General features: G+C 55.6%; 2 protein-coding genes across 17 annotated transcripts in view; one reads left to right on the top strand and one right to left on the bottom strand.

The window, feature by feature from the left end:
* The window catches only part of SPTAN1 (spectrin alpha, non-erythrocytic 1), a 61,097-nt gene extending 56,289 nt beyond the window's left edge, over positions 1-4,808 (top strand). For 9 of the 16 annotated variants that reach the window (XM_032308317.1, XM_032308322.1, XM_032308320.1 and 6 more), the window contains 8 exons: positions 290-307; positions 1,504-1,566; positions 2,862-2,916; positions 3,257-3,453; positions 3,546-3,599; positions 3,676-3,822; positions 3,896-4,043; positions 4,356-4,808. In XM_032308317.1, the coding sequence (XP_032164208.1) occupies positions 290-307; positions 1,504-1,566; positions 2,862-2,916; positions 3,257-3,453; positions 3,546-3,599; positions 3,676-3,822; positions 3,896-4,043; positions 4,356-4,481 (808 nt within the window). In that variant the 3' untranslated portion in view covers positions 4,482-4,808. The remainder of the gene's footprint in view (positions 1-289; positions 308-1,503; positions 1,567-2,861; positions 2,917-3,256; positions 3,454-3,545; positions 3,600-3,675; positions 3,823-3,895; positions 4,044-4,355) is intronic. The other 7 variants (XM_032308329.1, XM_032308324.1, XM_032308321.1 and 4 more) reach the window with 2 other exon arrangements.
* Positions 4,807-23,351, bottom strand: WDR34 (WD repeat domain 34). Its single transcript, XM_032308330.1, has 9 exons — positions 23,144-23,351; positions 14,098-14,346; positions 8,301-8,410; positions 7,606-7,763; positions 6,904-7,013; positions 6,219-6,386; positions 5,780-6,012; positions 5,373-5,530; positions 4,807-5,158 (listed from the first exon to the last, which is right to left on the bottom strand). The coding sequence occupies exons 1-9, from the start codon at positions 23,327-23,329 to the stop codon at positions 4,920-4,922; spliced, it is 1,611 nt and encodes a 536-aa protein (XP_032164221.1). The 5' UTR covers positions 23,330-23,351; the 3' UTR covers positions 4,807-4,919.
* Positions 23,352-24,616: the final 1,265 nt, after the last annotated feature.

Below are 24,616 nucleotides of genomic sequence, written 5' to 3'. Positions count from 1 at the left end.
GGGCGCACCCTGGTGTGGCTCGAACCAGAGGGGTGGACAGAGTCTCGAAGGTCCTTTTTCTGAAGGTCAGGTTGCTAGGTGTCCTGGATTGGGTGGAACCCTGTGTGGCCGGTGGTCAGTCCTAGGCAGCACCACGGTGATACACAGAACAGAGTTGAATGCAACGTGGGTACTGATGTTCTCGGTTTTGTTTTTCTTTTCTTTCCTGTGTCTCTCTGTCCCCCACCTCCCGACCGCTGCTGTCCGGACGCCACTTTGTCTCGCGGCTGCTTGGATCCCATCTGCACAGAACGTATCTCCTCGATGGGTTAATATTGTCTTCTTGTTTCTCCGGGCTCGTGGTGTGGTGGTGTCTCGTGTGCTTGTCCCCCTGCCCTCTGTCCCCCCATGGCCTGGCTTGCGGAGGATCCCAGGATGGGCCTTTCTGCCCCAGGAGGGCTGCACTTCCCCCGCCCACCCTTGCCCCACCCCCGTCCCCACCCCCTACAAGGAGTCTGTGCCTTGCCCCACACTGTCCTGACAGCCTGCGGTCTGGGGAGGGGAGCCACTCGCACCTTCCTGTGCAGATTCCAGGGGTTCTCAGGGAATGTGACCAAGCCAGAGGGCCAGAGCTGGAGTCCAAAGCCTCTGAGAAACCCTGTGCTTGTTTAGCTGTTGGGATTTCCCTGGCCTTCTCTTCTGCTTCTCCCCGTGTGTCCAGTGGGACCATACTTAGCTTCCTAGGAAGTCATGGTCATGCATGGAGGAGGAGATCCAGCGGGTGCAGTGAGTCCCCAGCTGTGTACTGACCCTCCCCCAGGACCCCACCCCCCAGTGTTCCCAGAGGAAGGGAAAGAGCATCGTTGCCCCTAATAGGCAGAAGTGCCGGGGGTTTCATGCGATGGAGAGATGAGGCTAGGGAGGAGCCCCCGGGAGGAGCAGGGCGGCCCTGCCCAGTCCAGTCCTGGGAGTGGCCTCCCCTCTAGACTTTGGCCTCTGCCAGGCCCACGTAAAGCCAGGGTAGCGCGGGGGCCAGGGGTGGGGGGGCGGCCCTCAGTAGCTGAGGCCAGCGCGGCTGGGGTTCTGCAGGTGGTAGTTGGGGCAGCTCAGCATGGCACCAGGAGAAAGAGGCGCACGTTGACGTGACCACCTGTGCTGAAGGGGGGGTGGGATTTAGGGGTCACAGCTTCTAGCTTGAGTTCATTAGCCCCCTGGCCTCCACTCCCCTCCCCAGCCCTGTGGCTGTGTCTGCCAAGCTGGTCTTGTCTCCGTGGGTGCCATGCTCCCCTTCCCATGTGGCTCCTCCCTAGCCCTGTCCCGTCTTGCTTGGTCCCAGTGTGAGCTGCCCCAAGGCCGCCTGTCCTCCCTGCGGCCGGTGGCCCAGCCCCACCAGGTCCCTGCCTGGGCGCCAGGTTGCCCCGCCTGTGCACTGCCAGCTTGGGCCTTGTGGCGCGTGTCTGTCTCGGTCTGCTCTTGCCTGCCCGTGCCTTCGGTGTATTCATTTGGTTTCTTTTCTTTGACTAGCATAGCGTATCGTCGGGTCATTCGTGTCTATCAGTATGAAGTTGGGGATGATCTGTCTGGAAGGTTTTTCTCCTCTTATTTCTCTTCTTCCCTCACTGTGGTTTTACCAATGCACTCTTGACTTCCCCAGGCGGCTCCGCTTTCTGACTAACCCACCGCCCTCGGCCGCTTGGGAAGGAGGGATCTGCCCTCCTCCCACTGCACCGGCACCCGGCCTCCTGCCCCCGGGGCCGGGGGGGGGGTTGCTTTCCCCTGGGGGACATGGCGTGACTGTGAGTCTGAACTGCTGGGGTAGGAGGAAGCCTGGTGCCTTGCCTTGCTCGAGCACTTTGAACTTGGGGAAATTGCAGAGCTAACCCGGGCTCGCTGGGTGTCGAAAGGGTAGGTTGGGGCACACGTGGGTGCAGGGGAGGCCGGGCTAAAATCCCACCACGGACCCGCGCACAGTGTGACTCGTCCCTGCACGTAACCCCAACTCGTTTGTTGTCTTCGTTCACTGGTGGCCTTCTGTGACCTCACACTGTATAGCGTCGGGAAGATGGAAGCTCCCTGGGGCACCCTGTTCTTCGAAACTTGGCCCTGGGAGCCTCTGGCCCGGACAGTCTCGTGGACCCTGAATCTGGGGCTTAATCAGCCACCTCCCTCCTTTGGGCAGAATTAGAATCGCTTTCAAAACCCCAGTCTGGTCACGATCTCTTAGCATCCCAGCTTCGTGTCTGAGGGGGCATCTGACTGCATCTCTTCCATGGCTGTCACACCCTAGAATGTGGCTCCCCTCCTCAGGAACCTGCAGGAGACTTCCAGGGATTTCTGGCGGGCAGCGCTCTATTTGTCAGCCGCTCCCTGCTAAGGTCTCCCCAGGGGGCAGATGCCAGGGGTGTACAGAGCAGCCTTCTCCCCAGTGGCTGCGGAGGGGACATGCTGTCAGGCCTGTGGGCACTCTGACGTCCCATAGAGCAACTTCAGCTCGGTTCCTCAGGTACCCCTTGAGGACTGAGGGCCTAGTTTGAGTGAGGGACCAGGTCCTAGCCTGGCTGGGCCGGAGGAGCCACATGAGAAAGAGTCCTAGCCTGGGAGCAGGCTGGGTGGGGCTCGCCCCTGGCCCCCCAATTGGCCCAGGGCTGGTGGTGCCCCACCTGGGGTGGCAGCATCCTGTCTCTGAAGCAGGAGAAAGACTGCCTCCCCTCCCCGGCTCCCAGGGCCACTTAGGAAAAGGTGGCCAATAGCAGATAGGTTTCATTTCCCTGAAAAAAGAGATTAAAAAAAAAGGTTCCAAGACAGCAGGCACTGTAACCTGGGGATAGTTAGGTTTGAGCTCACAAGCCGGCCCTCCCGCCTCACTGTGCTTCTGTGTTCAGGTCCTGCATGGTGGAAGAATCTGGGACTCTGGAATCCCAGCTCGAAGCTACCAAGGTAAGGTCCCCCTTGTTTAAAGTACGGCAGGAAGGCGGCTGGGTGGGTGCGCTTGCTCCCTTTACATAAAGCAGTGCAGAACCCCATCATTTTAGAGAAAGCCTTTTGTTTCTGACAGTTGCCACGTGGTGTCTTACCCAAAAAGAATGAGGACACTTTGGTTCTCAGTGTACAGTTTCCTCCGCGGTCTGCCCCTGCTGGTCCCTCCGTGGACCAAGGCTGCCGAATTTCCCCTCGTGCCGCCCCACACCGCCCCATAGACCTTGGGCCGGGAGGGCTCTTGAGCCTGGTGACTGAGGCGAGAGCCCCTGCCCCTACACCCTCCCTCCCCTGCCCGTAGCGCAAGCACCAGGAGATTCGAGCCATGAGGAGTCAGCTCAAGAAGATTGAGGACCTCGGGGCAGCCATGGAGGAGGCCCTGATCCTGGACAACAAGTACACGGAGCACAGCACCGTGGGCCTGGCGCAGCAGTGGGACCAGCTCGACCAGCTGGGCATGCGCATGCAGCACAACCTGGAGCAGCAGATCCAGGCCAGGTGCGCGCCCCCAGGCCCCCCCAGCGTCCGGCACTCGCTCTGCTGGGATCCCGCAGACTTTGCCACCTGCTCACTCCGTCCTGTTCTTCTAGGAACACAACCGGAGTGACCGAGGAGGCCCTCAAAGAATTCAGCATGATGTTTAAGTGAGTACGGCCTCCCTGGGGGTGGGGTGGCAGGCCCGGCCCTGGGGCCCGTGCTGAGCAGCGCTCTGTCCGGCAGACACTTCGACAAGGACAAGTCGGGCAGGCTGAACCACCAGGAGTTCAAGTCCTGCCTGCGCTCCCTGGGTTATGACCTGCCCATGGTGGAGGAAGGGGAGCCTGACCCCGAGTTCGAGGCGATCCTAGACACCGTGGATCCAAACAGGTGAGCTGGAGGGAAGGTAGGGGGTGGCTGTGCCTGTGGCTCTTCCTGGCTCACCGCGTTTGCCCCTCTCCAGGGACGGCCATGTCTCCCTGCAAGAGTACATGGCCTTCATGATCAGCCGCGAAACCGAGAATGTCAAATCCAGCGAGGAGATCGAGAGCGCCTTCCGGGCCCTGAGCTCCGAGGGAAAGCCCTACGTGACCAAGGAGGAGCTGTACCAGGTCTGGGGCTCTGCTTCCCTGCCCTGGAGGTGGAGGTTTCCTCTGAGAGTAAAGCCCAAGGTTGCCCCAGGACCCGAACCGTCCGAATTCACAGACCTCCCTGTGGAGCGCTCTGCTGGGCGCGGGCATTTCATGCCTCGCTCCTGCTGACCCCCCGCCCAGCCCAGCCCATCGCATCCGCGAACACGCTGTGGCCTCTGAGCACGGCTCTCCCTGACGCCGGGGCCCGGGGTTCCTGCTGTCCCCCCCACGCCCCGACCAACCCCCTGGGGGGCAGCAGGGCTGCGCTGACGGGCGGCCTCCTCCCTCCAGAACCTGACTCGGGAGCAAGCCGACTACTGCGTCTCCCACATGAAGCCCTACGTGGACGGCAAGGGCCGCGAACTCCCCACCGCCTTCGACTACGTGGAGTTCACCCGCTCGCTCTTCGTGAACTGATCCCGCCCCCGCCCCGCCTGGCCCGCGCTGCCTGCCCCGCCGTTGCCTCGCTGCATGTCACCTCCTCTCTGTGCTCCTCAAGTACTTCCAGTGTCGCTCTCCACTGTAAGCTCACGTCCGCTTAGCTTGGGGATAAGACTTAGAACGGGTGCTTCACTAAGCTGCTTCGGGTCAGAGGCACTCGCCCTTTGCCGTGGGGACCCAGACTCCCGTCAGGAAGCCAGCTGCCCCATTCCGACTCGAGCAGTCTACGCAGCCGGCTCGCTCCCTTCGTGTTCTCCCCCTTCGTGTTTCCATGTAAAAGACAAATAAATGACTCTCCGCGGAGATCTGAGACCCCTTCATTCAGCTTCCATGAGAGCCCCCCGCAGAGCGGCACAGGTGTGGCCTCGCCAGACCTGCCCCCACCTGCAGGGCCCTGCTGTCCTTGCGCTGTCCTCAGGTGGCCACCTCGGCTGCCAGCTGCTCCAAGTCCTCGGTCTCCCGGGGCCCTTGTTCTGTGAACTCGGTGCTCAGCTGCCACACCTTTACCGTGCCCTTGGCATCGCCTGCGGCCAGGAGCTGAGTCTGCTGGTGATTAAATTCCAGACAGTAGACCGGGCTTTCATCCTGGGTTTGCTTGATTGAAACTGTGGGTTTCTGGGAGCTTTTCTGGAGGTCAAATAGCTGCACGTCACCTGCGCAGAGAGAGATGCGTGGGGGCAAGCGTCTGCCCCTCCTCCCAAGTCCCCTGCATACCCAGGGAAGAGAAACTTCGACAGGCCGCAGCACGAAGTTAAGCTACCGGCTGGTCTGGCAATCCCCGCACGTGCGGTCTCTCCCCAGCTCCGAATTCCAGATCTGCGGGGGCCACTAGGGCGATAGTGGATCGGAGTCTGGTGTCCTTCCTACCTTCCCCAGAAGCAGCTGCAAACACCAGGGGGCGCACTGGCGACCAGCGCACGGCAAACAGATACTTGTGGGACAGCTGCAGGGAGGCCAGGGGCTGGGCCTGCAACAGGGAGTACAGGTGGATATGGCCATCGGTCCCCGCGCTCAGGAAGAGATTCCTAGACAGGAAGCAGGGGAGGAGTGCTGAATGTCCTGGTCCGCTGGGCCTCCCTGGACCTCCCCAAACCAGGGATCCCCTTAAGGGAGCAAGGGGCTGATGCCCTGGAGCCAACCACCAGCGCTCTGGGCACGAGAGCTCCCCTGGGGAAGACCTGGGCCGGAAACAGACTACAGGCCCTTCCCATGGTTCCGCAGGACCCCCTCGCCCCGCCCCTCGCCTATGCCAGGGACACTGGGGCCTTCCCTACCTGTGGAAGGGGGAGCAGCTCACGGAATAGATGGGACCGCCGTGGGGAGAGAAGGTCAGCTGTGCCGGGGCCCGCAGGGGCACAGAGCTAGGCATCCGGGTGAGGGCCGCCTCTTCCGCTGCCAGTGAACACTGGAGTGGGAAGCCGCCTTCCGTGCCCAGGACAAAAAGGCTAGGGTCAAAGCTGGAGAAGGCCACCGCTGTGGCACCGATCTCAGTCTCTCCCCGGGGAGGCTGTGGAGAAATGAACGCCAGGGCAGAGTCGAGAGAATCCCACAGTGTCCCAGAAGAGCCCAGTCCCTCGAGTGGGCACTGGGGCCCAAGGAGATCAACCGGCAGGTCCTCCACTGGCAGTGTGGAGCCTGCGTCCCCTGCCCCCGCCCACCCAGGGCTCCTCACGGAGGCCTTGCAGGGTCCAGGGGCAACTGGGCCCCAAGTACCTTCTTTAGCTTGGTGTTCTTCGGGAGCTGCTGCACAACCAGGGCGAAGCCCTCCGTAAGCTGCAGCCGGCCCGCCCCGACCCCCTGCCAGAGCAGCACCTTCCCGTCCGTGGCCACGCTCAGCACCTGGAAGCGGTGGCTGTGCCGGGGCTCAGGCAGCCAAACCACCTGGGGCCGCGGGATGCAGAACCGAGGTCAGGAAAGCGCTGCTTGCTCCCCAGCCTGCCCCTACCTCCCAGCAGACCAACAGTCAGCCCCCATTCCCACCCACCCCTTCTAGGAAAATAAGGAGAATTCTAGGGGAGGCCAGGAGCCGCCTCCCACACCAGGCGGCAGTCCCGAGGGTTCTGAGCTGTCCCTGAGCCCAGGCAGGCCGGGACAGCTGGGAACCTCTAGTGGCAGCTTGGGGGGGTGGTGGGCTGCAGCTGGGAATGGCCCAGGGCCCTGCGGGTGGCTCCTGCCAGGGGCGGGATGTGACTCATGCCCTGGGAGCTCTGAGAATGCTGAAGGCGGCTGTCCAACTGCCAACTCCCCAGTGACCTTCTGCCATGCCTGTGTGGAGCGGGCACCCTCTGTCCTGCCTGGCCTCCAGGAGCAGGCCTGTGACAGCCCAGCCCAGCCCAGCCCAGCCTCGCAAGAAGGGGATGGTGTCTCCTGGACCCACACAGCAGCCCACTGCTCTGACCTGGTACACGGGGTCTGTGTGTGTGTCATCTGTCAGGCCCGTTCTCCAGAGCAGCGGGTCCTCGGGGTGGCTCATGTCCCATACCAGCACCTCACCACTGTACAGCCCACCTGTGGGACCAAGCAGGCCCGGGCAGGAACTGACCCACATCCAGCCCCCTCCCGCTTCCTGGCCAAGTGCCAGCCCTTCAGAGCCACGGAGCCAGGACGTGGAGCCACTTCCCCAAAACCACCTTGAGGAGGGAAAGTCCTGGTCCTCCGCACACCCCCCCACACACACACCCAGGATGCTTCTCCCGTGCCAGGCTGATCTCCCCACCCCAGCATCCTGCCATTCCCTCCAGCACAACCCCCTTTCCCAACACATGGGGCTCTTATCATGGCTGGCAGCTCCCCAAGGGTGCTCATGTCACCCCGCCTCTGGTCCTGACCTGGCCGTGCCCTTCCATGGCCCACACCCCATGGCCCACAGCCCACGCATGGCCCGCCAGACGCGGCGATGACCTGCCTCCTCCGCCTCCCAGCTCCACACCAGCCATCCTCGGCATCGTCACCTGAGCTCAGGGATCAGAGCCCCCCACCCCCGTCTCCCCTCCCCCCTCAGCAGACCTGCCTTGGCTGTGCCCAGGGGCTGACGGCCCAGTGGAGAGCTCACTTCCGGCCCCCCTCCCTGGGTTAGAAGCGAAGCAGGCTGAAGGCTTACCGGCGATGTAGGATGGCTGTGCTGGGTGGAAGGCCAGGCACATGACAGCGCTGGGCACCTCCACCACTGCCGACGGCTGCCGGGGGTTTAGGCCTCGCCTGTCCAGGTTCCAGGCACACACGAAGGACTTGAGCGTGCTCCAGTCCCCGTCGTCCAACCTGCACAGGGACAAGCCTGAGCTGGCTCTGCCTCAAGGCCGGGGCCTCCTCCCCACCTTGTTCCTATCACCTGACCCACCGTCCTCCCCAAGCAACCCCGAACAGATGAGCCGCAGTTTCCCCATCACACCCGACTGTACTGGGTACTGAAGTGGCACAGGCATCCCCATGGCACCCCAGGGGCACAACCTCTAGAAAAGGGTTCCCGGAAACCAAGGATGGGTGCACCCGGTGGCAGGTGGGGGAACCACGGCCCATCAGGAGGCAGCTCACGGAGCAGCGGCGGCAGGCCCAGGCTCACTGCCCTGTGCGGACAGACAGGTGGGCACCAGGACTCCTCACCTGAAGCCCTTCCCTCCTCTGCTCTTACCAGCCAACCTGGTGCCCAGGCAGCCTTGAGAATAAAAATACTCCCAGAATGGCCAGGCTCTGGCCAACCCTTCACCACACGGACAGGAAAAAAGAGGTGTTAGACCTCTTAGACCAGGGTCTGAGGGCCTCCCAGTGTCCGATGCAGCCACCACGGCAGCCACTCACCGGCCATAGGCACAGGCCACCACAGACCCAGTGGTATTCCAGGAGACACTGGTCACGTGCAGACCCTCCCCTTGGGCTGGGGGGTAGCCCAGGGTGTGTAAACAGGTCACCTGCAAGAGATAGACCATCCCCAACCCTGAGCCCAGAGCCACCCAACGGGCGGTCTCATAGCCACCTTAAAAAAAAAAAAACGATACACAGCCTTGGACCACCCAAGCCACCCAGGTCCACTGCCCAGTGCTGGAGGGAAATCTGGAGGCTTCACCCAAACATACTCCTCAAAGGATACTTCCAAAAACCCAGAAGAAAGGATCTTCCAAACCGAGACAAACGCCAGGTTGTGGATCAGAGTCAGACCCTGTTCTACACACTACTTCAAAAGCTTTGGCTTCTGGGGTGCCTGAGTGGTGCAGTCGGTTAAGTGTCCTACTGGTGGTTTCGGCTCAGGCTGTGAGCCTGAGGGCTGTGAGCCTGAGCCCCGTGTCAGACTCAGTGCTGAGTGGAGCCTGTTTAAGGTTCTCCCTCCCCCGGGGCGCCTGGGTGGCTCAGTGGGTTAAAGCCTCTGCCTTCAGCTCAGGTCATGATCCCAGGGTCCTGGGATCGAGCCCCACATCAGGCTCTCTACTAGGCGGGGAGACTGCTTCCTCCTCTCTCTCTGCCTGCCTCTCTGCCTACTTGTGATCTCTGTCTGTCAAATAAATAAATAAAATCTTAAAAAAAAAAAAAGATTCTCCCCCTCCCTCTGCCCCTCCACCCTCTCAAAAAAAAAAAAAAAAAAAGAAAGAAAAAGCTTTGACTTCTGGAACTGGATGGTAGTGATAGCTGTACAATGTGACTATACTCAGTGCCACAGGGCTTTACATGTAAAGGCCTGGCATCTTCTTTCTCAGCCCAGGGCCGGCCGGCACAGCAAGTGAGAAGGCTGCCCATGCGGGCCGCCGTGAGCCCTCAGCCCAAGGTTTCTGGGCTGGGATGTGCAGCACAGACCAGAACTTCTGTGAAAAGCTGCATACTCCCGACCTCGTGACTCCACAGAAGGAAACTATCCAACGGAAAAAACTTAATACGTGTAAAAAGCTGTACGGTGGGAACCCTCACGCACCGCTGGCAAGAACGCAGAATGGCGCGGCTGCCATGGGGAAACAGTCTGGTGGATCTTCAAAAGGTCAAACAGAGAGGCACCCTATGACCCAGCAATTCTGCTCCGAGGTCCACACCCAGAGAACTGAAAACCACGTTTATCCAAAAACTTGTACACAGGTGTCACAGCCGAGATGCCCACCAGCCGATCGATGGGGCACACCCCCCACGCAGGAAGGACTACTGAGCCACGGGGAGGAAAGAGCTGCGGGCACACGCCACAGCCAGCCTGGCCGACATTCCACACGGGGAAGAAGCCAGTCACCGAGATGGCTTCGTGCAGGATCCCATGCACGGGAAATGTCTACAACGGATACCGTACAGATAGAAAGATGAGTAGCTGCTAGGGATTTGGGGGGAAATGGGGAGTGACTGCTAGTGGGTATGGACTTTCTTCTTGAGGGCAATGAAAGTGTTCTAAAATTGTGCCAGTGGGGCGCCTGGGGGGCTCCTTTGGCTCAGGTCATAATCCCGGACTCCTGGGATGGAGCCCCGCATCGGGCTCCCTGCTCGGCGGGAAGCCTGCTTCTCCCCTGCCTGCTGCTCCCCCTGCTTGTGCTCTCTCTCACGAGCTCTCTCTCTCCCTCTATCTCAAATAAATAAAATCTTTAAAAAATAAAAATAAAGTTGTGCCAGTGTTGTACAACTCTAGGAACATAAAATCTTACTGCACTGTACACTACTTTTTTTAAGATTTTATCTATTTATATGACAGAGTGAGAGAGTACGAGCAGGGGGAGCAGCAGAGGCAGAGAGCGAAGCTGGCTCCCCGCTAAGCAGGGAGTCTGATGCAGGACTCGATCCCAGGACCTTGGAATCATGACCTGAGCTAAAAGGCAGACAGACGCTTAACTGACTGAGCCACCCAGGTGCACCTACACTTCACTTTTTTAAAAAAGATTTTTGTATTTATATTTGAGAGAGAAAGAGCATGCACACGAGAGAGGGGTAGGTAGAGAGGGAGAGGGAGGGGAGACTCCCCACTGACCAGGGAGCCCAATGCGGGGCTCAGTCCCAGGACCTGGAGATCATGACCTGAGCTGAAGGCAGAGGTTTAACCATCTGAGCCACCCAGGTGCCCTTGAACTGTACACTTTAAATGGGTGAATTATATGGGATGTGAATGATATTTCAATAAATCTGTTATTTAAAACCAAGTCATATAGGGATGCCTGGCTGGCTCAGACAGCAGAGTATGCAACTCTTGGTTTCACGCTTATGAGTTTGAGCCCCACATCTGGGGTACAGATTACTTAAAAATAAATTAATTTAAAAGAAAGAAAGAAAGAAAGGAAGGAAGGAAGGAAAAAGAAAAGCTGTGCAGTGGGGTACGAGGTGGAGGGAACTCAAGAAAATCTCCAGGGTCACGCTGCATTCAGTTTCCTGATCTGGGTTCTGGTTCCACAAGGGTTTTCACTTTGAAAAGCCACAGGCCTGAAGTGGCAAGATGTGTGCCTTTTTCTGTCATGTTCCACCAAAGTTTACATTAGAAATAAACCTCATATACTATTCGTCATGACACTACTTATAACTGCAACAACCAGTACAACCGGGATGTGAAGATGAGACGACAAAGTGGGAGAAGCTGGAGACGACGGGGCCGCCGCACACTGTCACCGCGACGGACGCAGAACAGCACAAGGGGTAAACAGACGTGTGTGGAGAACACACCTTAGGAAACCTGGCACAGGGGCGCCTGGGTGGCTCAGTGGGTTAAAGCCTCTGCCTTCGGCTCTGGTTATGATCCCAGGGTCCTGAGATCGAGCCCCACATCAGGCTCTCTGCTCAGCGGGGAGCCTGCTTCCCTCTCCCTCTCTGCCTCTCTGCCTACTTGTGATCTCTGTCAAATAAATAAATAAAATCTTTTAAAAAAAAAGAAAAGAAAAAGAAAGAAAGAAACCTGGCACAAAAAAACACAGTGTGCGGACAAAACATTCAGAGATTTTAAAAGGACAAGCATGAAGTCTCTGTAGCCACCTGACAACACAAAACGGGCTTTGCTCCCAAACAGGAAAGACCCCGAGATCGGTCACAGTGACACACAGCTGTCCACACACATGTGCAAAGCCAGAGGAAGGAAGCAACAGAGCCAGAAGATCAGAAGTCCCGTGGGAGTCCCTGTCTCTTATCTCTGATTTCTAAGCATTCCTCAAGGTTGGCAGATTGTTTTTGGAAATCTGAAATCAGGGCTTCTCTCTGAGCACGGCATCCCAGCCTTTCCGGAGCGGCTACGACAGTGCCAAGGAGAGCGATGAAATGTCAAGGCCAACACCTTGACAGCAGGAGAAGAGAGAAAAACCCCATATCAGCCAAAATCATAATTTTACTATGAGGAAATCAACAAAAAGCTGATGCAAAAGAAGAAGTGAGAGAGAGATTCGCTGACATTGTTAATCTAACAGCAAACTTGGAAAGTTCTCTGCCCGGCATTCCGGGAACCGCTAAGATATGAGGCCAACAGGGTAACGCGCCCCACTGCCACTCAGAGGGGCCCGATTTCCCGCCTGTCCGCACGTTTCCGGAAGAGACCGAGTCCCACAAGAGCGTCAGATAAAGGATGGCACGTCTATGCAGTGGGATGCAGCCTGGGGCACCTTTATAGGAACTGACGTGGAGAGCCCTGGCAAGTGAGAAAAGTCATAATGAAAATGTACAGTGCTTTCCATTTTTTGTTTAAAATGTCCTGGGGATGGGCGCCTGGGTGGCTCAGTGGTTAAGCGTCTGCCTTCAGCTCAGGTCATGATCCCAAGGTCCTGGGATCGAGCCACGAGTCCAGCTCCCTGCTCAGCGGGGAGCCTGCTTCTCCCTCTCCCTCTGCCATTCCCCCTGCTTGCGCTCTGTCAAATAAATAATAAATAAAATCCTTTAAAAAAAAAGTTCTTAATGACACTAGTAACAGGGTGTGTGTTAGTGTAGCACAGGGAGGAGTTAAAGGCCCAGGAACAGGAGTTCCCTCCCGCTGTCTACATGGTACACGCTTGGTGTTTCTGTACTGCCCGGATTTGTTACAATGAATACATATTGTTTCTGCAGTCAGAAAACAGATATTTTGTAAAGGGGAGAGAGCAATATACACTCAGACCAAAGTAATCCATAGAAATGAGTAAAAGCCCCTCTAATAATAAAAAGAAGTTTAACCTCTCTAAATGCAACTGTAAAGTTGGGGAGGTGGGTGCGTGCATGGGCCTCGGCAGGAGAAGAGCGGGCTGGGCTCTCACGGATCACCAAGCCCTTCCCTCTCGCAGCTTTCCTGAGCCTCAGGGACCGCCCACTTGGGTATGGCATCCACGCCTGCTCTTCAGAGGATTTTGAGGATTTCCCTGGAACAAACCGACTCTCCCTTGCCTTTCACTGACTTGGGGGTAAGTGGGCAGAGGAGGAGGAGCGGCTAGAGCAGGGCTTATGACCTCTGAATACATAGTTACTCATCTCCGTTTCCCAAGGAAGAAAGCATCGTATAAAAAGCTTGGCCCGGAGCTCCAAGGCTTTGCAGCCGGTCCGTCGAGGGCACGTAGCGCGGAGCAAGCGCCCTGTCGGCAGGGGAGGCTAAGGCCCAGCACGGAGCCAAAGCCAAGAGCCCCTCCCATTCATTCAGAGGCTTCCTCATCTCAAAGGCTCGGCTGTCTGTGCAGCTGGCCACCTGAGTATACAGGGTGACAGCTCTGAACTGAGCCCTGGAGACACCGAAGTCACTAGAGCAGGGTAGTGAAACCAGACCAGAGCTCATGTCCCAGCTTAGCCCGTGAAGCTGTGTGACCACAGATAAGTCACTTAGCCTCTCTGGGCCTCCTGTATAAAATGGCGATCATCCTAGTACTGCCTCCTGCAGTCATGCTGAATGAGATGGCACAGAGAGCCCTCAGTGTGTGCTGCCTGGGGAGACACAGCCAAGCAGTGGGGAGAATTCAGTCCAGAGTCAGACTCCCCCGGTTCAAACCCTCCCTCTACTGCTAACTACCTCCGTGTGACCCTGGAAAAGTCACTTCAGCTCGAAGTCTCCCACCTGTGCCTCTCAGTACCTCCCAGCTGTAAATGGAGATAACCACGCCTACTTCTTGACAGCAAGGAAGTCCTTTTTTTTTTTTTTTAAGATTTCAATTATCTGTCAGAGAGAGAAAGCACGCGCAGCAGGGGGAATGGCAGGCAGAAGGAGAAGCAAGCTCCTCACTGAGAAAGGAGCCTGACGTGGGACTCGATCCCAGGAGTCTGGGATCATGACTGGAGCTGAAGGCAGATGCTTAACCGACTATACAACCCACAGGTCCCTCTCTTTTTTTTTTTTTTTAATACTTTGTTTATTGAGAGAGTGTAAGAGAGAGAGAGAGAGCACCCACAAGTAGGGGGTAGGGGCAGAGGGAGAGGGAGAAGCAGGCTCCCCACTGAGCCAGGAGCCCAATGCAAGGCTTGATCCCAGGACCCCGAGATCATGACCTGAGCCAAAGGCAGACACTTAACCGACTGAGCCACCCAGGGGCCCCTGAGGACTTACTCTTATAAAATTATCCACCTGGCAGAATGTTAGAGCCCAGTGAACTCTGTTAGTATTACTACTATTATCAGTATCTGGGTGGCCTAAAAGAAGGACTGAAAACAGGGCCAAGGCACAAGCTGGAGCAGAGGAGGGGCGCGTCCCAGGCCGCGCCGGCCCGTTCCCTACCGTTGGCTGCTGCTCAGTCCAGTTCACCTCGAAGCCATCAAAAGCATGGCTCTGCCAGTTCTTGTTCAGCTCCCGAATAACCATGGCCTCCACCCTCCGAAGAAAGGCTGCAAGCCGGGGGTCATCGTGCGGGGACACGGACGGCGCGCTGACTGGCACGGGGGCCTCCGTCTGCACCTCAGCATCCACGTGCTTCCGGGTCTGGGCCGCCTTCTCGGCGGTGGCAATGCTCGCTGTCTGGCAACTTTTCTGCAGAAGATCACAGCCCAGCAGTCAACACGCAGCCTCACCTGCCCACACACTCTCCTCCCGTGCTGCTGCTGACCCTCAGGTCACCCTGTCCACCCCTCTGGTCACCCTGTCCACCCCAGCATGTCCCTTTCCTCTTGGCCCATCTTCCAAAGGACGAGCCCAATCCATGTGCCAAGGGTGGAGATCAGCCTTCAACCTTCCTATGTGCCCTGGGTCACACTGAGAGGTCCAGGGGCAGCCAACATGACCCAGTAAGAGCCTGACCCAGGACCTCTGGTGACATAATGACACTATTTGGAGCAGATGCAGGAATATCTTTTTTTTTTTAAGGAGTGCCCTTTTGAAGAACCTGATAATAATCGTGTCGTATTAGAGCCAGCAGTGGTCACCTAAGCCAGCACACAGAAGCATGTCAAACCTGGCCACCAGCAGAATGGCCCACAGCTTCTCCCTCCCTTAGCAGGCGCTGTCTAAGATGCCCCTGTCATCAAAGGAAGTGAGGGCGTCTGTGATGAGCTAGTTGGTGGAAAGCAGGCTTCTCCCCAGCTGCCCCTTTTCCCCACCCCGCCATCTGCCTCCAATCCCTCGTCCCCTGCTTAGCTGCGCACAGGGACAGACAACAGATCAGCCTCTTTCTTACACGGACATGACCCATCATTTACCAAGTGAGGGGCCATCTAGCGTACGTCGTGGTCTCACAAGAGGCTCTGTTCCCGCGGCCCCTCACCAAGCACCTGAACACAAAGGGCAATGACGAGGCCCAGCCCCCTGTGCCCCGTACTCAGGCCTGGGGGACAGCAATGGGCAGCAGGCCAGCACTAGCAAGCCCAAAGGAAGGGAGCTGGCCCTACCTAGGGGCAGCCCTTGCGAGAACATGAAATGCCCGTCCCCACGTTCCCCATCACATTCCACAAAATTCTCTTTATCTACCACCAGGTAACTGTAAGTTCCTCCAGCTTCAGAACCCTTCTGATGTCTCTTTATAGCCCCGGCTCTTTGCATGGTATTTGGCACATGACATAAGCCCATTTATGCTATACACTACATGTACACACACACACACACACACACACACACACACCCAGAACACTGTATTACATATACATATATACCATATGTAACATATATTACATGCGATTTATATGTATCTCCATTTTGCTACACACACACACACACACACACACACACACAATTTACTGAGCATCCACTTGCCAGGCACTGTCCGGGTACTACTGATACAGCAGCAAACAAAATGTGCACAATTCCTGTGCCTAAGGACGTTCTACGGGGGTCAGGGCTCCACAAACAAGAAAAGCCGTCAACTACGAATGATGCTAAGTGCAGCAGACGTGTGGGAGAGAAGGGAACAGCTGGGGAGGCCTCTGGGCACACAGCACTTGCGCTGAGGGGCGAAGGACAAGCGGAGAGCGGCGGGAGAGGGGCCTGCAGCAGGGATGGGGACCAGCGGGGAGGCGAGACCAAAACCCGCCGGTAGAGGCGGCCCCACATTCAGAGACTGGAGAGCTGGCGGCGCGCCCGGCCACAGTGGGTGAGGAGGGCGGCACGCGAGCAAGGGCAAGGCCCGGAGGTGTTTGAGAGCCAGGACAAGTGGGGCTTTCCCTCTAGGTGTGAGCCGCAGGGTGGCCGTAAGCAGGGCCCCGCCTCTGCGGCTGCTCAGGGAGACGTGAGGAGCAGAGAGCAGGTGTGACCACCAGGGAATGCGATGGCAGGTTCTGGGAGAAGCGAGCGCAGAAGCGGTTCTGTGCGGCCTCCTCTAGACGGAGATGCCTCCCTGCCAACTGCATGGGAGCGGCCACGAGGCACGAGGCTCGGAGAGCATCCAGCAGAGACACAACCTGAAACCATAGCACTGGAGGGCTGCCCCAGTGCCGGCGGAGTGTGCACACTGAGGAATTCATGGATGGGCTCGGGGACCAGAAAGAATACGGGCTGAGCCAAATTCTAAGATGGTAGGAGAAAAGCAAAGTTCCAGCAGCCACAATGATGGTAAGAGTGTCGGTCACTAAGCGCTCACTCACGCAGTCTCCCCAGAGCTCTAGCCCCATCTTATCCATGCTCACAACCACCCTATAGAGAAAATCCTATTTCTGCATTACTGCTGTTGGCGCCGAGGCACAGAGAAGTAACTCACCCAATGTCACACAGCACAGAGGTGAGTGCAAGTTCAAGTGCAAGTGCAAGTTCAAGTGGAACTTGAATCCAGGTAGTCTGACCTGTGACACCAACCTGTCTCAGCCATGGTTTCTCTCCCAAACAGTCCAGCGTCCTGGCCACTGATCGCATCAGATGAATGCAGAAAAATGCTTCTAAAAGAATGTTACCCCAGTGTCCTAACATAAGACAAAAATGGCCACAAGAGACACATAGCAGCCACCTTTCCCACTATCTCTATTAATATTTCCTTGCTGCTTGCTTATTCAGGCAAACGACAAATGTCAAAAAAACACTAGGGAAAATTTAGGGAGAAAAAAACTTAAAAAACCAAGGATAATGCACCCGCAATTTTTTTTTTTTTCTGTGAACTGGCAGGAAACCACCATGACTCTCTTTTCCCTCGGGGACTCCAACGTAGGTTCCCATGGTTCATGATCCAAGTATCTGGTCTGATCCTGACCAGACCCAGATCGTCTGGGGTTGGAGCCCCAAACCCCCAGAAAGGAAGGGCTCGCTCAAGGCTACCCCGTATATATTGGTGCCTTCCGTGCCAGGCAGTGTGTGGCTGGGCTGAGACTCCCGTCTGAGATGTCAGGGAAGAGGTCAGGGCCCAGTGGGCTCCTTGCTTCTTAGGCCTCAGCAAGGCCCGGAAGGAGAGTGTTCGGGATGCTGGGCTGCAGCCTGCCTCCCACACCCGCCTCCCACACCTCGGAGGCACAGGTGTTGCAGGGGAAATGCGGAGGTAGGGGGAGGAGCTGGGGCCAAACTTTAATTGCACTAGGAGTTGTGGACCAGGGAAACAACAACTCCCAAATCAAGACTCCCAGGCTCCGTGCTCTGGAGTCTGAAGCCCCGGCAACCTCCAGCGGAGAGGAAGGCAGTGAGACTCAGGAAGCAGAGCCTAGGATGAGTGCCTAACTCTCCTGCCAAGCCACAAAATGTGCCCCCAACACCAGGACTACAGCTTCTGACTAGATGGGAAGTGAACACTACTCTGCTGGGCCAACTGAGCTCTCTCAGGGAAACTCATGACAGAGACAAAGATTTCACAAGTCAGACAGCACAGGCCCGGAACTGAAACCTGGAAACTCTGGGCCCTGACACTCAGCCAGTGCCACCGTGTGACCAGAAGACAAGTAGAGACAGGCCTCAGGGAATGCATGGCAACAGCAGAGCCCCCAAAGCCTCCTGGATTCCTCAGGACCAGCCACACCTCCATGAGGGACCCAGGAGACCCCTGCATCCTGAAGAGAAGTTCCTGGTCTGGGCCAGTTTCTGTCACTTGCTATCACACTAACCCCTAGGAAGGCTCCCTGACCCCCAGACCACCACCCCTCGAGGCCTCATTTCTGAAATAATGGGTCTCTGGCTGGCATTTAGGATGGATCGATCAATTTCAGGAACACTCATCATGACAGAGGAAATGGCCCCACTGGGTCTGGTGACCGGCCCCCACCCCAGGCTCCGAGAGGTGTGTTGACAGAATACTGGGCTTTGCCCTGCCTTCAGGGTCAAACACTGACCAGTGCCAGTGTAACTGCGCCGATGTGTGACTCAGTCATTCAGAAACTGGCCAGCTAGAGAAATCCATCCAGGGGATATCAATATGGGGCAGGCCAACTTCAAAGTCCTAAGTAGAACAGTCATTTTCTTATTTAAAATATACATTCTAGGGACAGCTGGCTGCCTCAGTCAGTAAAGCATGTGACTCTTGATCTCAGGGTCATGAGTTCAAGCCCCCCATTGGGTGTAGAGATGGAGAGATGGGCGCACCTGAGTAGCTCAGTCTGCGAAGCATCTGTCTCTTGATTTCAGCTCGGGTCATGGTCTCAGGGCCACGAAATCAAGCCCCCCATCTAGCTCAATCCCAGACATGGAGCCTGCTTCACATTCTCTCGATCCCTCTACCGCTCCCCCTCCTCTCTCCCTCTCAAGAAAAAAAGAGACAAATAAAATATATACATCTCCTTTTTTTTTTAAAGATTTTATTTATTTATTTGACACCAAGATCACAAGTAGGCAGAGAGGCAGGCAGAGAGAGGAGGAAGCAGGCTCCCCGACGAGCAGAGAGCCCAATGCGGGGCTCGATCCCAGGACCTTGAGATCATGACCTGAGCCGAAAGCAGAGGTTTTAACCCACTGAGCCACCCAGGCGCCCCTATATATACCTCCTTGACTTTAGGATGTATTGATTATAAAACATTCCAATTATTTAATAGTTCTTCGGGGGAAACTATATTAAATACACAAGTCATTTGTGAGACACACCAAATTTTAAGATCTGTTACAAAGGCTGGGGGTGGGCGTGTGTCCTCTAACTAAGGAAATACATCACCATAGAAAGAATGTGTCTCTGAAGGTCTGGGGAAATGCCGTGAGAGACCCCATTACTCCCCTGGGAAGTAGCCACCACCAGCTAATACCAGAAACATACCACTTCTGGCTTCATCCTCCCAGTCAGCTTGAGCCAGCACACCTGACTCCAGAGTTGAAAGGAACCTCAAAGACCATTCTAGACCTGCATTCTCAATGGGCAGGCCCCAGAATCACCTGGAAGCTTGCGAAAACACAAGTTGCCACCTCCTGGAGCGGGTCTGAGTGTGCTGTGCTAACAAGCCCCCAGGTGATGTGGATGCTGGTGGGGGGGGGCAGTTACTGAGACCCCACATTGGGCCTCACCCCTCTGGATGCTTCCCAGGGCCATAGCCCAAGGCCCATCACCTCCCCCTACCCCCATCCACACCGTGCTCACGTTCCCCGCCTTTCTGACTGTCTCCACTACTCCGGGTCCTGGGCTTCACCTAGGGTCATGGCTCATCCCCAGAGGCAGAGGAATGCTCTCAAGCCCACCTGAGGGGCACTGCTGGGCACCTGCAGGGTGAGTGGCTTGTCACTATCACCTCGCCACTCCCAGCAGGCTCACTTCCACTTGTCCTCCCCAGAGCTACCTTTTCCTCAGGCTGCCGTCACCCCAAAGGCCTCCTTTCTTCCTCCTCATCGGGGCCCACACACCTGAGGAGAAGGCAGGTGTGATGGGAGCGGAGAGGACCCCGGCCTAGGTCAGCAGCTCCCCGTGCACATGCTGCAACGCCCACGCGCCAGCCCCGCCTCGATCTGCCCCGGTGTGAGGCACAATCCGCACCTAATGAGCAGACAAGCTGGGGCGGGAATGTCTTGGGTGTGATGCTGAGTGGGTTTCATGATGCGGCTTGGACAACCGTCCCAGGCGGCCTCTGCAAGGGCGGAGTAACTGAGCCGGGAACCCGTGTCAAAGCACAACCTCCTGTTCAGGTGAACTTGCCTCTTGAGTCTATCAGGGCAACAAACAGCTTTTCAAACGACAACGTGGAGCCGCGGCTCGGCCACGTGCAGAGGACAGCAGCAGACATTTCCACAGAAGCTGGGAGCCGCCGAGGGGCTAGACCCCTTTGAGCTGCAGTTACTGCAGACCATTTTGGTGTCATTTTAGCCTCTTAATCTCTTCTCGTGCTCTTTTAAAAAAAAAAATGAATAAATCTAATGTCAACACTGTCTAGCAAACTCAAAAGCAGAGAACCACAGACTGAATTCTCCTTGAAAATCAGTAAGAGGCCAGACCCCAGTTAAAAACAAACACCTTCCAGCAGGGGGTGACAAACGCTACAGAAGCCACCAAGGCCACGAAGCAGCAGCCCGTCAGGGAAGGAGAAGAGCCCGTGGGAAGGCAGCGAATTTAATTCAAAGCAGGAGAGGAGAGTTGTCCCCTGTGTGGGATGACAGCACACGGGAAAATTATTCAATCCAGTATTTCCTGGTTGCCTTCAGGAGGTGCAAAAGTACACAAGACTAACTTCCCTGTCCTCTGGGAGCCCAATGTCCAAGGAAGACAGATCTGAATGTCCAAAATGCATCCCACAGATGAGAAAGTTCTGAAACTAGATAGTGGTGAGTGGTGGCACCATGTGAATGAACTTGACGCTGCTCAACTGTACACTTAAAAACAGTAAAATTTCTATTATGTGTCTCTTGCCACAATTTTATTTATTAAGTAATCTCTATGCCCAACATGGAGCTCAAACTCAAGACCCTGAGATCAAGAGTCATATGCTCTACGCTGACCCAGCCAGGCGCCCCACCACAATTTTTTAAAAAAGGAAAAAAACACAACCCCCATTTTCCTAGGATCAGAATTGGGCTTCAGAGAGGTAATGTTGCTGGAAAGTAGGATGCATTCAATGGATGGTCTTAAATTTTGCTACCTATTAGAATGACCTGGGAAGCTTTAATAAAAGCAGATTCCCACATCACAACACTTACAATTAAGCCAGAGTTGCTGAAGGTAGGACCCAGACATCCATATTTTTCAAGGGTCCCAGGACATTCCAGTGTCGGCCAAGTTCGAGAAACAGCGGATGAGAAAGGAGGGCTAATAACGCACCCTCCCTCATCTCAGGCAGCTGCCCAGGTGCCTGACACCCCCAGACCATCTACCTGAGCAGCCCCAGGCTTTCAAACTGCTTTCTCACTCACAGTCTCATTTAACCCCTCAGGAAGTGTTCTCATAAGGACCCACTTTGAAGAAGAAGAGATTGTGTGACTGGCCCAAAGCCCTGAAGAGTGTGTGCACTCCGGTCTCGAACCAAAGCTCGGGACACTATCCCATATTGGAATATGACAGGAAAACTCAAGGAAGGCCAAAGACCATTGGTATTAAAACAGAAAAGGGGCACCTGGCTCACGAGCTCAAGCCCCACGCTAGTGTACAGATTACTTAAAGAGTAAAATCTTTAAAAATATATATTAAAAAGGGGAGTTTGGGTGGCTTAGTTGGTTCAGTGTCTGACTCTTGGTTTCCACTCAGGTCATGATCTCCGGGTTGTGGGATCAGGCCCCGCACTCAGTGGGGAGTCTGCTGGGGATTCTCTCTCCCTCTACCCCTCCCTCCACAATGCACTCTCTCTAGAATAAACAATCTTTTAAAAAAAATTTTTTTAGAGGCGCCTGCCTTAGGCTCAGGTCATGATCCCGGGGTCCTGGGATCGAGCCCCACATCGGTCTCTCTGCTCAGCAGGGAGCCTGCTTCCTCCTCTCTCTCTCTCTGCCTGCCTCTCTGCCTACTTGTGATCTCTCTATCAAATAAATAAATAAAAAATTTTTAAAAATTATATATTAAAAAAAGAAAAAGCAATTTACCTCCTTCTTCCAACCCCTGCAACATTCTTATAACTTAATTAAACATCTCCTTCAGTAAGACAGGAGATGCTAGTCCAGGGAAACCACCCTCACAGATGAAAGCTTTTTACTTGGAATTTGTTCTTAGAATCCTACAGGTAAAAACTATAGTCACAAGAAAATGAACCTGCCTCCATTTCATTCTCTGTAAGAAGAAAAAAAGTTAGACTCAATCAGTGGTTTCCGATCTAAAGTCTTCTAGAATCTGGGTCTTTGGCAAACAAGAGCTATTTCAAGTGCTCTTGAAAGCCAGGAACTGTGAAGTATACTTTTACCTGTGATAAGAATGGACAGATCTAACTAAAACATCCACTTGGCTTTGCACCAGAACCATTTCTAGGCAGCATGTAAGTGGGGAGAGCTTTGAAGTCACATGAAATCCTGGCTTGAGACCGGCAAGCAGACTGTTGGCCTGAGGCAAGGAACCTATCTTCCGGTGTAAGACTTCATGGAAAGCTCGTCGGTGTTGGTGAGGAGCTAAGCTCTGCAGGTCTGGCCACTCTGGTGGCAAACTAAATGTTCTCTTCTGGTAAAGGCATAGCACCTTACAATGCCCCCCATTTCCACCGAGGAAAAGCCAATGTCCTTACAATGATCTGCAAGACCCTACCTGACCTGCCTCTGCTTACCCCCTCTGACTTCAATTGGGACCATTTCCCATTCTCTCATTCCACGCCAGCCTGGCTGCCTCCTCAAACACGCAAGATCTGCTCCAACCACTGGGCCTTTGCACTCGCAGTTTGCCCCGCGGGGCTGCTCTACCACTCCTCTGATGTCACCTTCTCAATGAGGCCCCCCCCCCGCCCCCTCACTCTCCAACCCAGACCCTCCAGGCCCTCACCCTTCTTTTGCGTTCGTCCGGGGCACTCCTCACCTCCTAAGAACACAGATTTTACTTATTGCCTAAGTTGCCTATGGCCCGTGCCCTGCAAACGACCCCACGTCGGCTCCAGGAGGGAAGAGCTCTGGGCACACAGCAGGCCCTCAGAGTCTGCACAAAGTCCCCAGAGGAGAAAACCCGACGCCCAGGAGCCCTGCCCCTCACTTCTCACAAAACCTCGCTGTGTGCGCGTTTGATGACGCTCCTAGAAAAACTGCCGTATCTCGACCTTGAAATGCAATCTGGTCTTTTTTTTTCTTTCTTTCTAAGAAAAGTTAGTTTGAAATGCCCCGAAACGGCGGTTCGCACAAAATCCTGCAAAACACGGGGTCTTCAGGAGTCTTAAGGAAAAACCCCTTCTGTGGTTGCACAGAGAGTCTGAGGAAACGCACGAGAATCCCGCCAGGGTTAGCGTCTGCGGGTGAAAATACAAAACAAACCGGCGGCACGCCAGAACTCGGCCCGGACACCGCGCGCGGACCCTCGCCCTCCGGCCCCCGTCGCCCGCAGCCGGGCCGGCGCTCTCACCGTCTCCCGGCGGATGCCCTGGACGCCCCTCCACTGCGAGGGCACAGACGCCACGCCCAGGGTCTCGTCCTGCAGGGGCGCCGGCCGCCCGGGCCCCTCGGCGCTCAGAGCCCCTCCCGTCGCCAGCGCCACAGCTCCCGCACTTCCCGCCGGGCAGAGCTGCCGGAGCTGCGCGCGGGTTGCCATGGTAATAGCCCCGCCCTGTCGCGCCTGCGCACTCCGACGTGACCTCGCCCATGCGCGTCTAAAGCGGAAGACAGGGAAGGTGAGGGTATCCCCACCATTTTTTAATTGGTCAGACCGCATCCTCCAAGATCTGGGAGTACGCGATAAATTATTATTTGGGGTCAGCTTGAGACAAGCCTGGCCAGCTATGGATACTTCATCCCAGTAGGGGCACACTTGGGCATGACTGCCTACCCCTGGGTTGGGGAGGAAAGTGCGGAAGTACGGCTCCGTGCCAGGCTCAAAGATGGCGCTGAATGGCCAGCTGCAGAAGCGAGGACGGGAGGCTGTGAGGACGCAAGGCTGCAACAGCGGCGGGCTGACGAGTTGGGGGGCTTGGGGGGCTTGGGGGTTGCAGGGCCCACTGAGAAGTTGGGTGCTCCCCAGGGGAGCGGGCTCCGGTTGGTGGCCACCTCGAGTCCAAGTGCTTGCCCTCTGATCCTCAAGTCTCTACCGCGATAAAATGATTATTTAAAATATGCATCTGCGGAGGTACAGTTTGATTGGATAACTGAAAGGCCAAATAAGGTCGAATATAGAAAAATGCTTGTTAAATCGAAATGAAAGGCTCAAATAACTACCACTTATTGTCTATCTTGTGTCAGGCAGAGCTCAGAGATGTTATGTATGTAGAACTTACTAAATCCTCAAAACAACTCTAGGAAGAAGCAATTGCTCAATGTCACATGAGGGTACCTGGTCTGAGAAGTAACTGCTCAGGTCACCCAGAAAAGCCCATAAAAAATTTGCCCAAAGCCCTGCAGATTGCTGCTAAGCCCCAAAGGTCGGTTCCCGGCTTCTTGGCAGGTATCCTCCCGGCAGGTCCTCTGGGCTGCTTTCATTCTATCCCTGAACTCTCAGGGATGGAAACCTGCCCAGTTAGGGGCCCCTCGGCACCACAGCACAAATGAGTCCTCATTAGAACCCTGGTGCAGCCAAGGCCTTGAAGACTGATTAGATTAACAGCACTGGGAGGGGAGAAAATGAAATCCAAAAGAAATTTCTTACGAAACAAAGAAGAATCAGATAAAATTGTCCTAGTGAGGCCCTCCTTAACAATGTGCAAACATCACCAAGGATTCCAAAAATCGAGCTCAAAAAGAAGCTCAAGACCATGGGAGTCAAGAGGTCTAGATTTGAACCCTGCACAATGCTATGTCCTCCTTGATAAAAGGGGGACCTCTTCAGGCCTTGGTTTCCTAGGTGTCAAATGAAGCTAGTAAGAATGGATCTGCTTTACCTGACCAA

This window comes from Mustela erminea, chromosome 12, assembly GCF_009829155.1.
Source record: "Mustela erminea isolate mMusErm1 chromosome 12, mMusErm1.Pri, whole genome shotgun sequence".
NCBI classification, from domain to species: domain Eukaryota; kingdom Metazoa; phylum Chordata; class Mammalia; order Carnivora; family Mustelidae; genus Mustela; species Mustela erminea.
The sequence above is the reverse complement of the archived record's forward strand: the minus strand, read 5'-3'. Positions and strand labels throughout refer to the sequence as shown.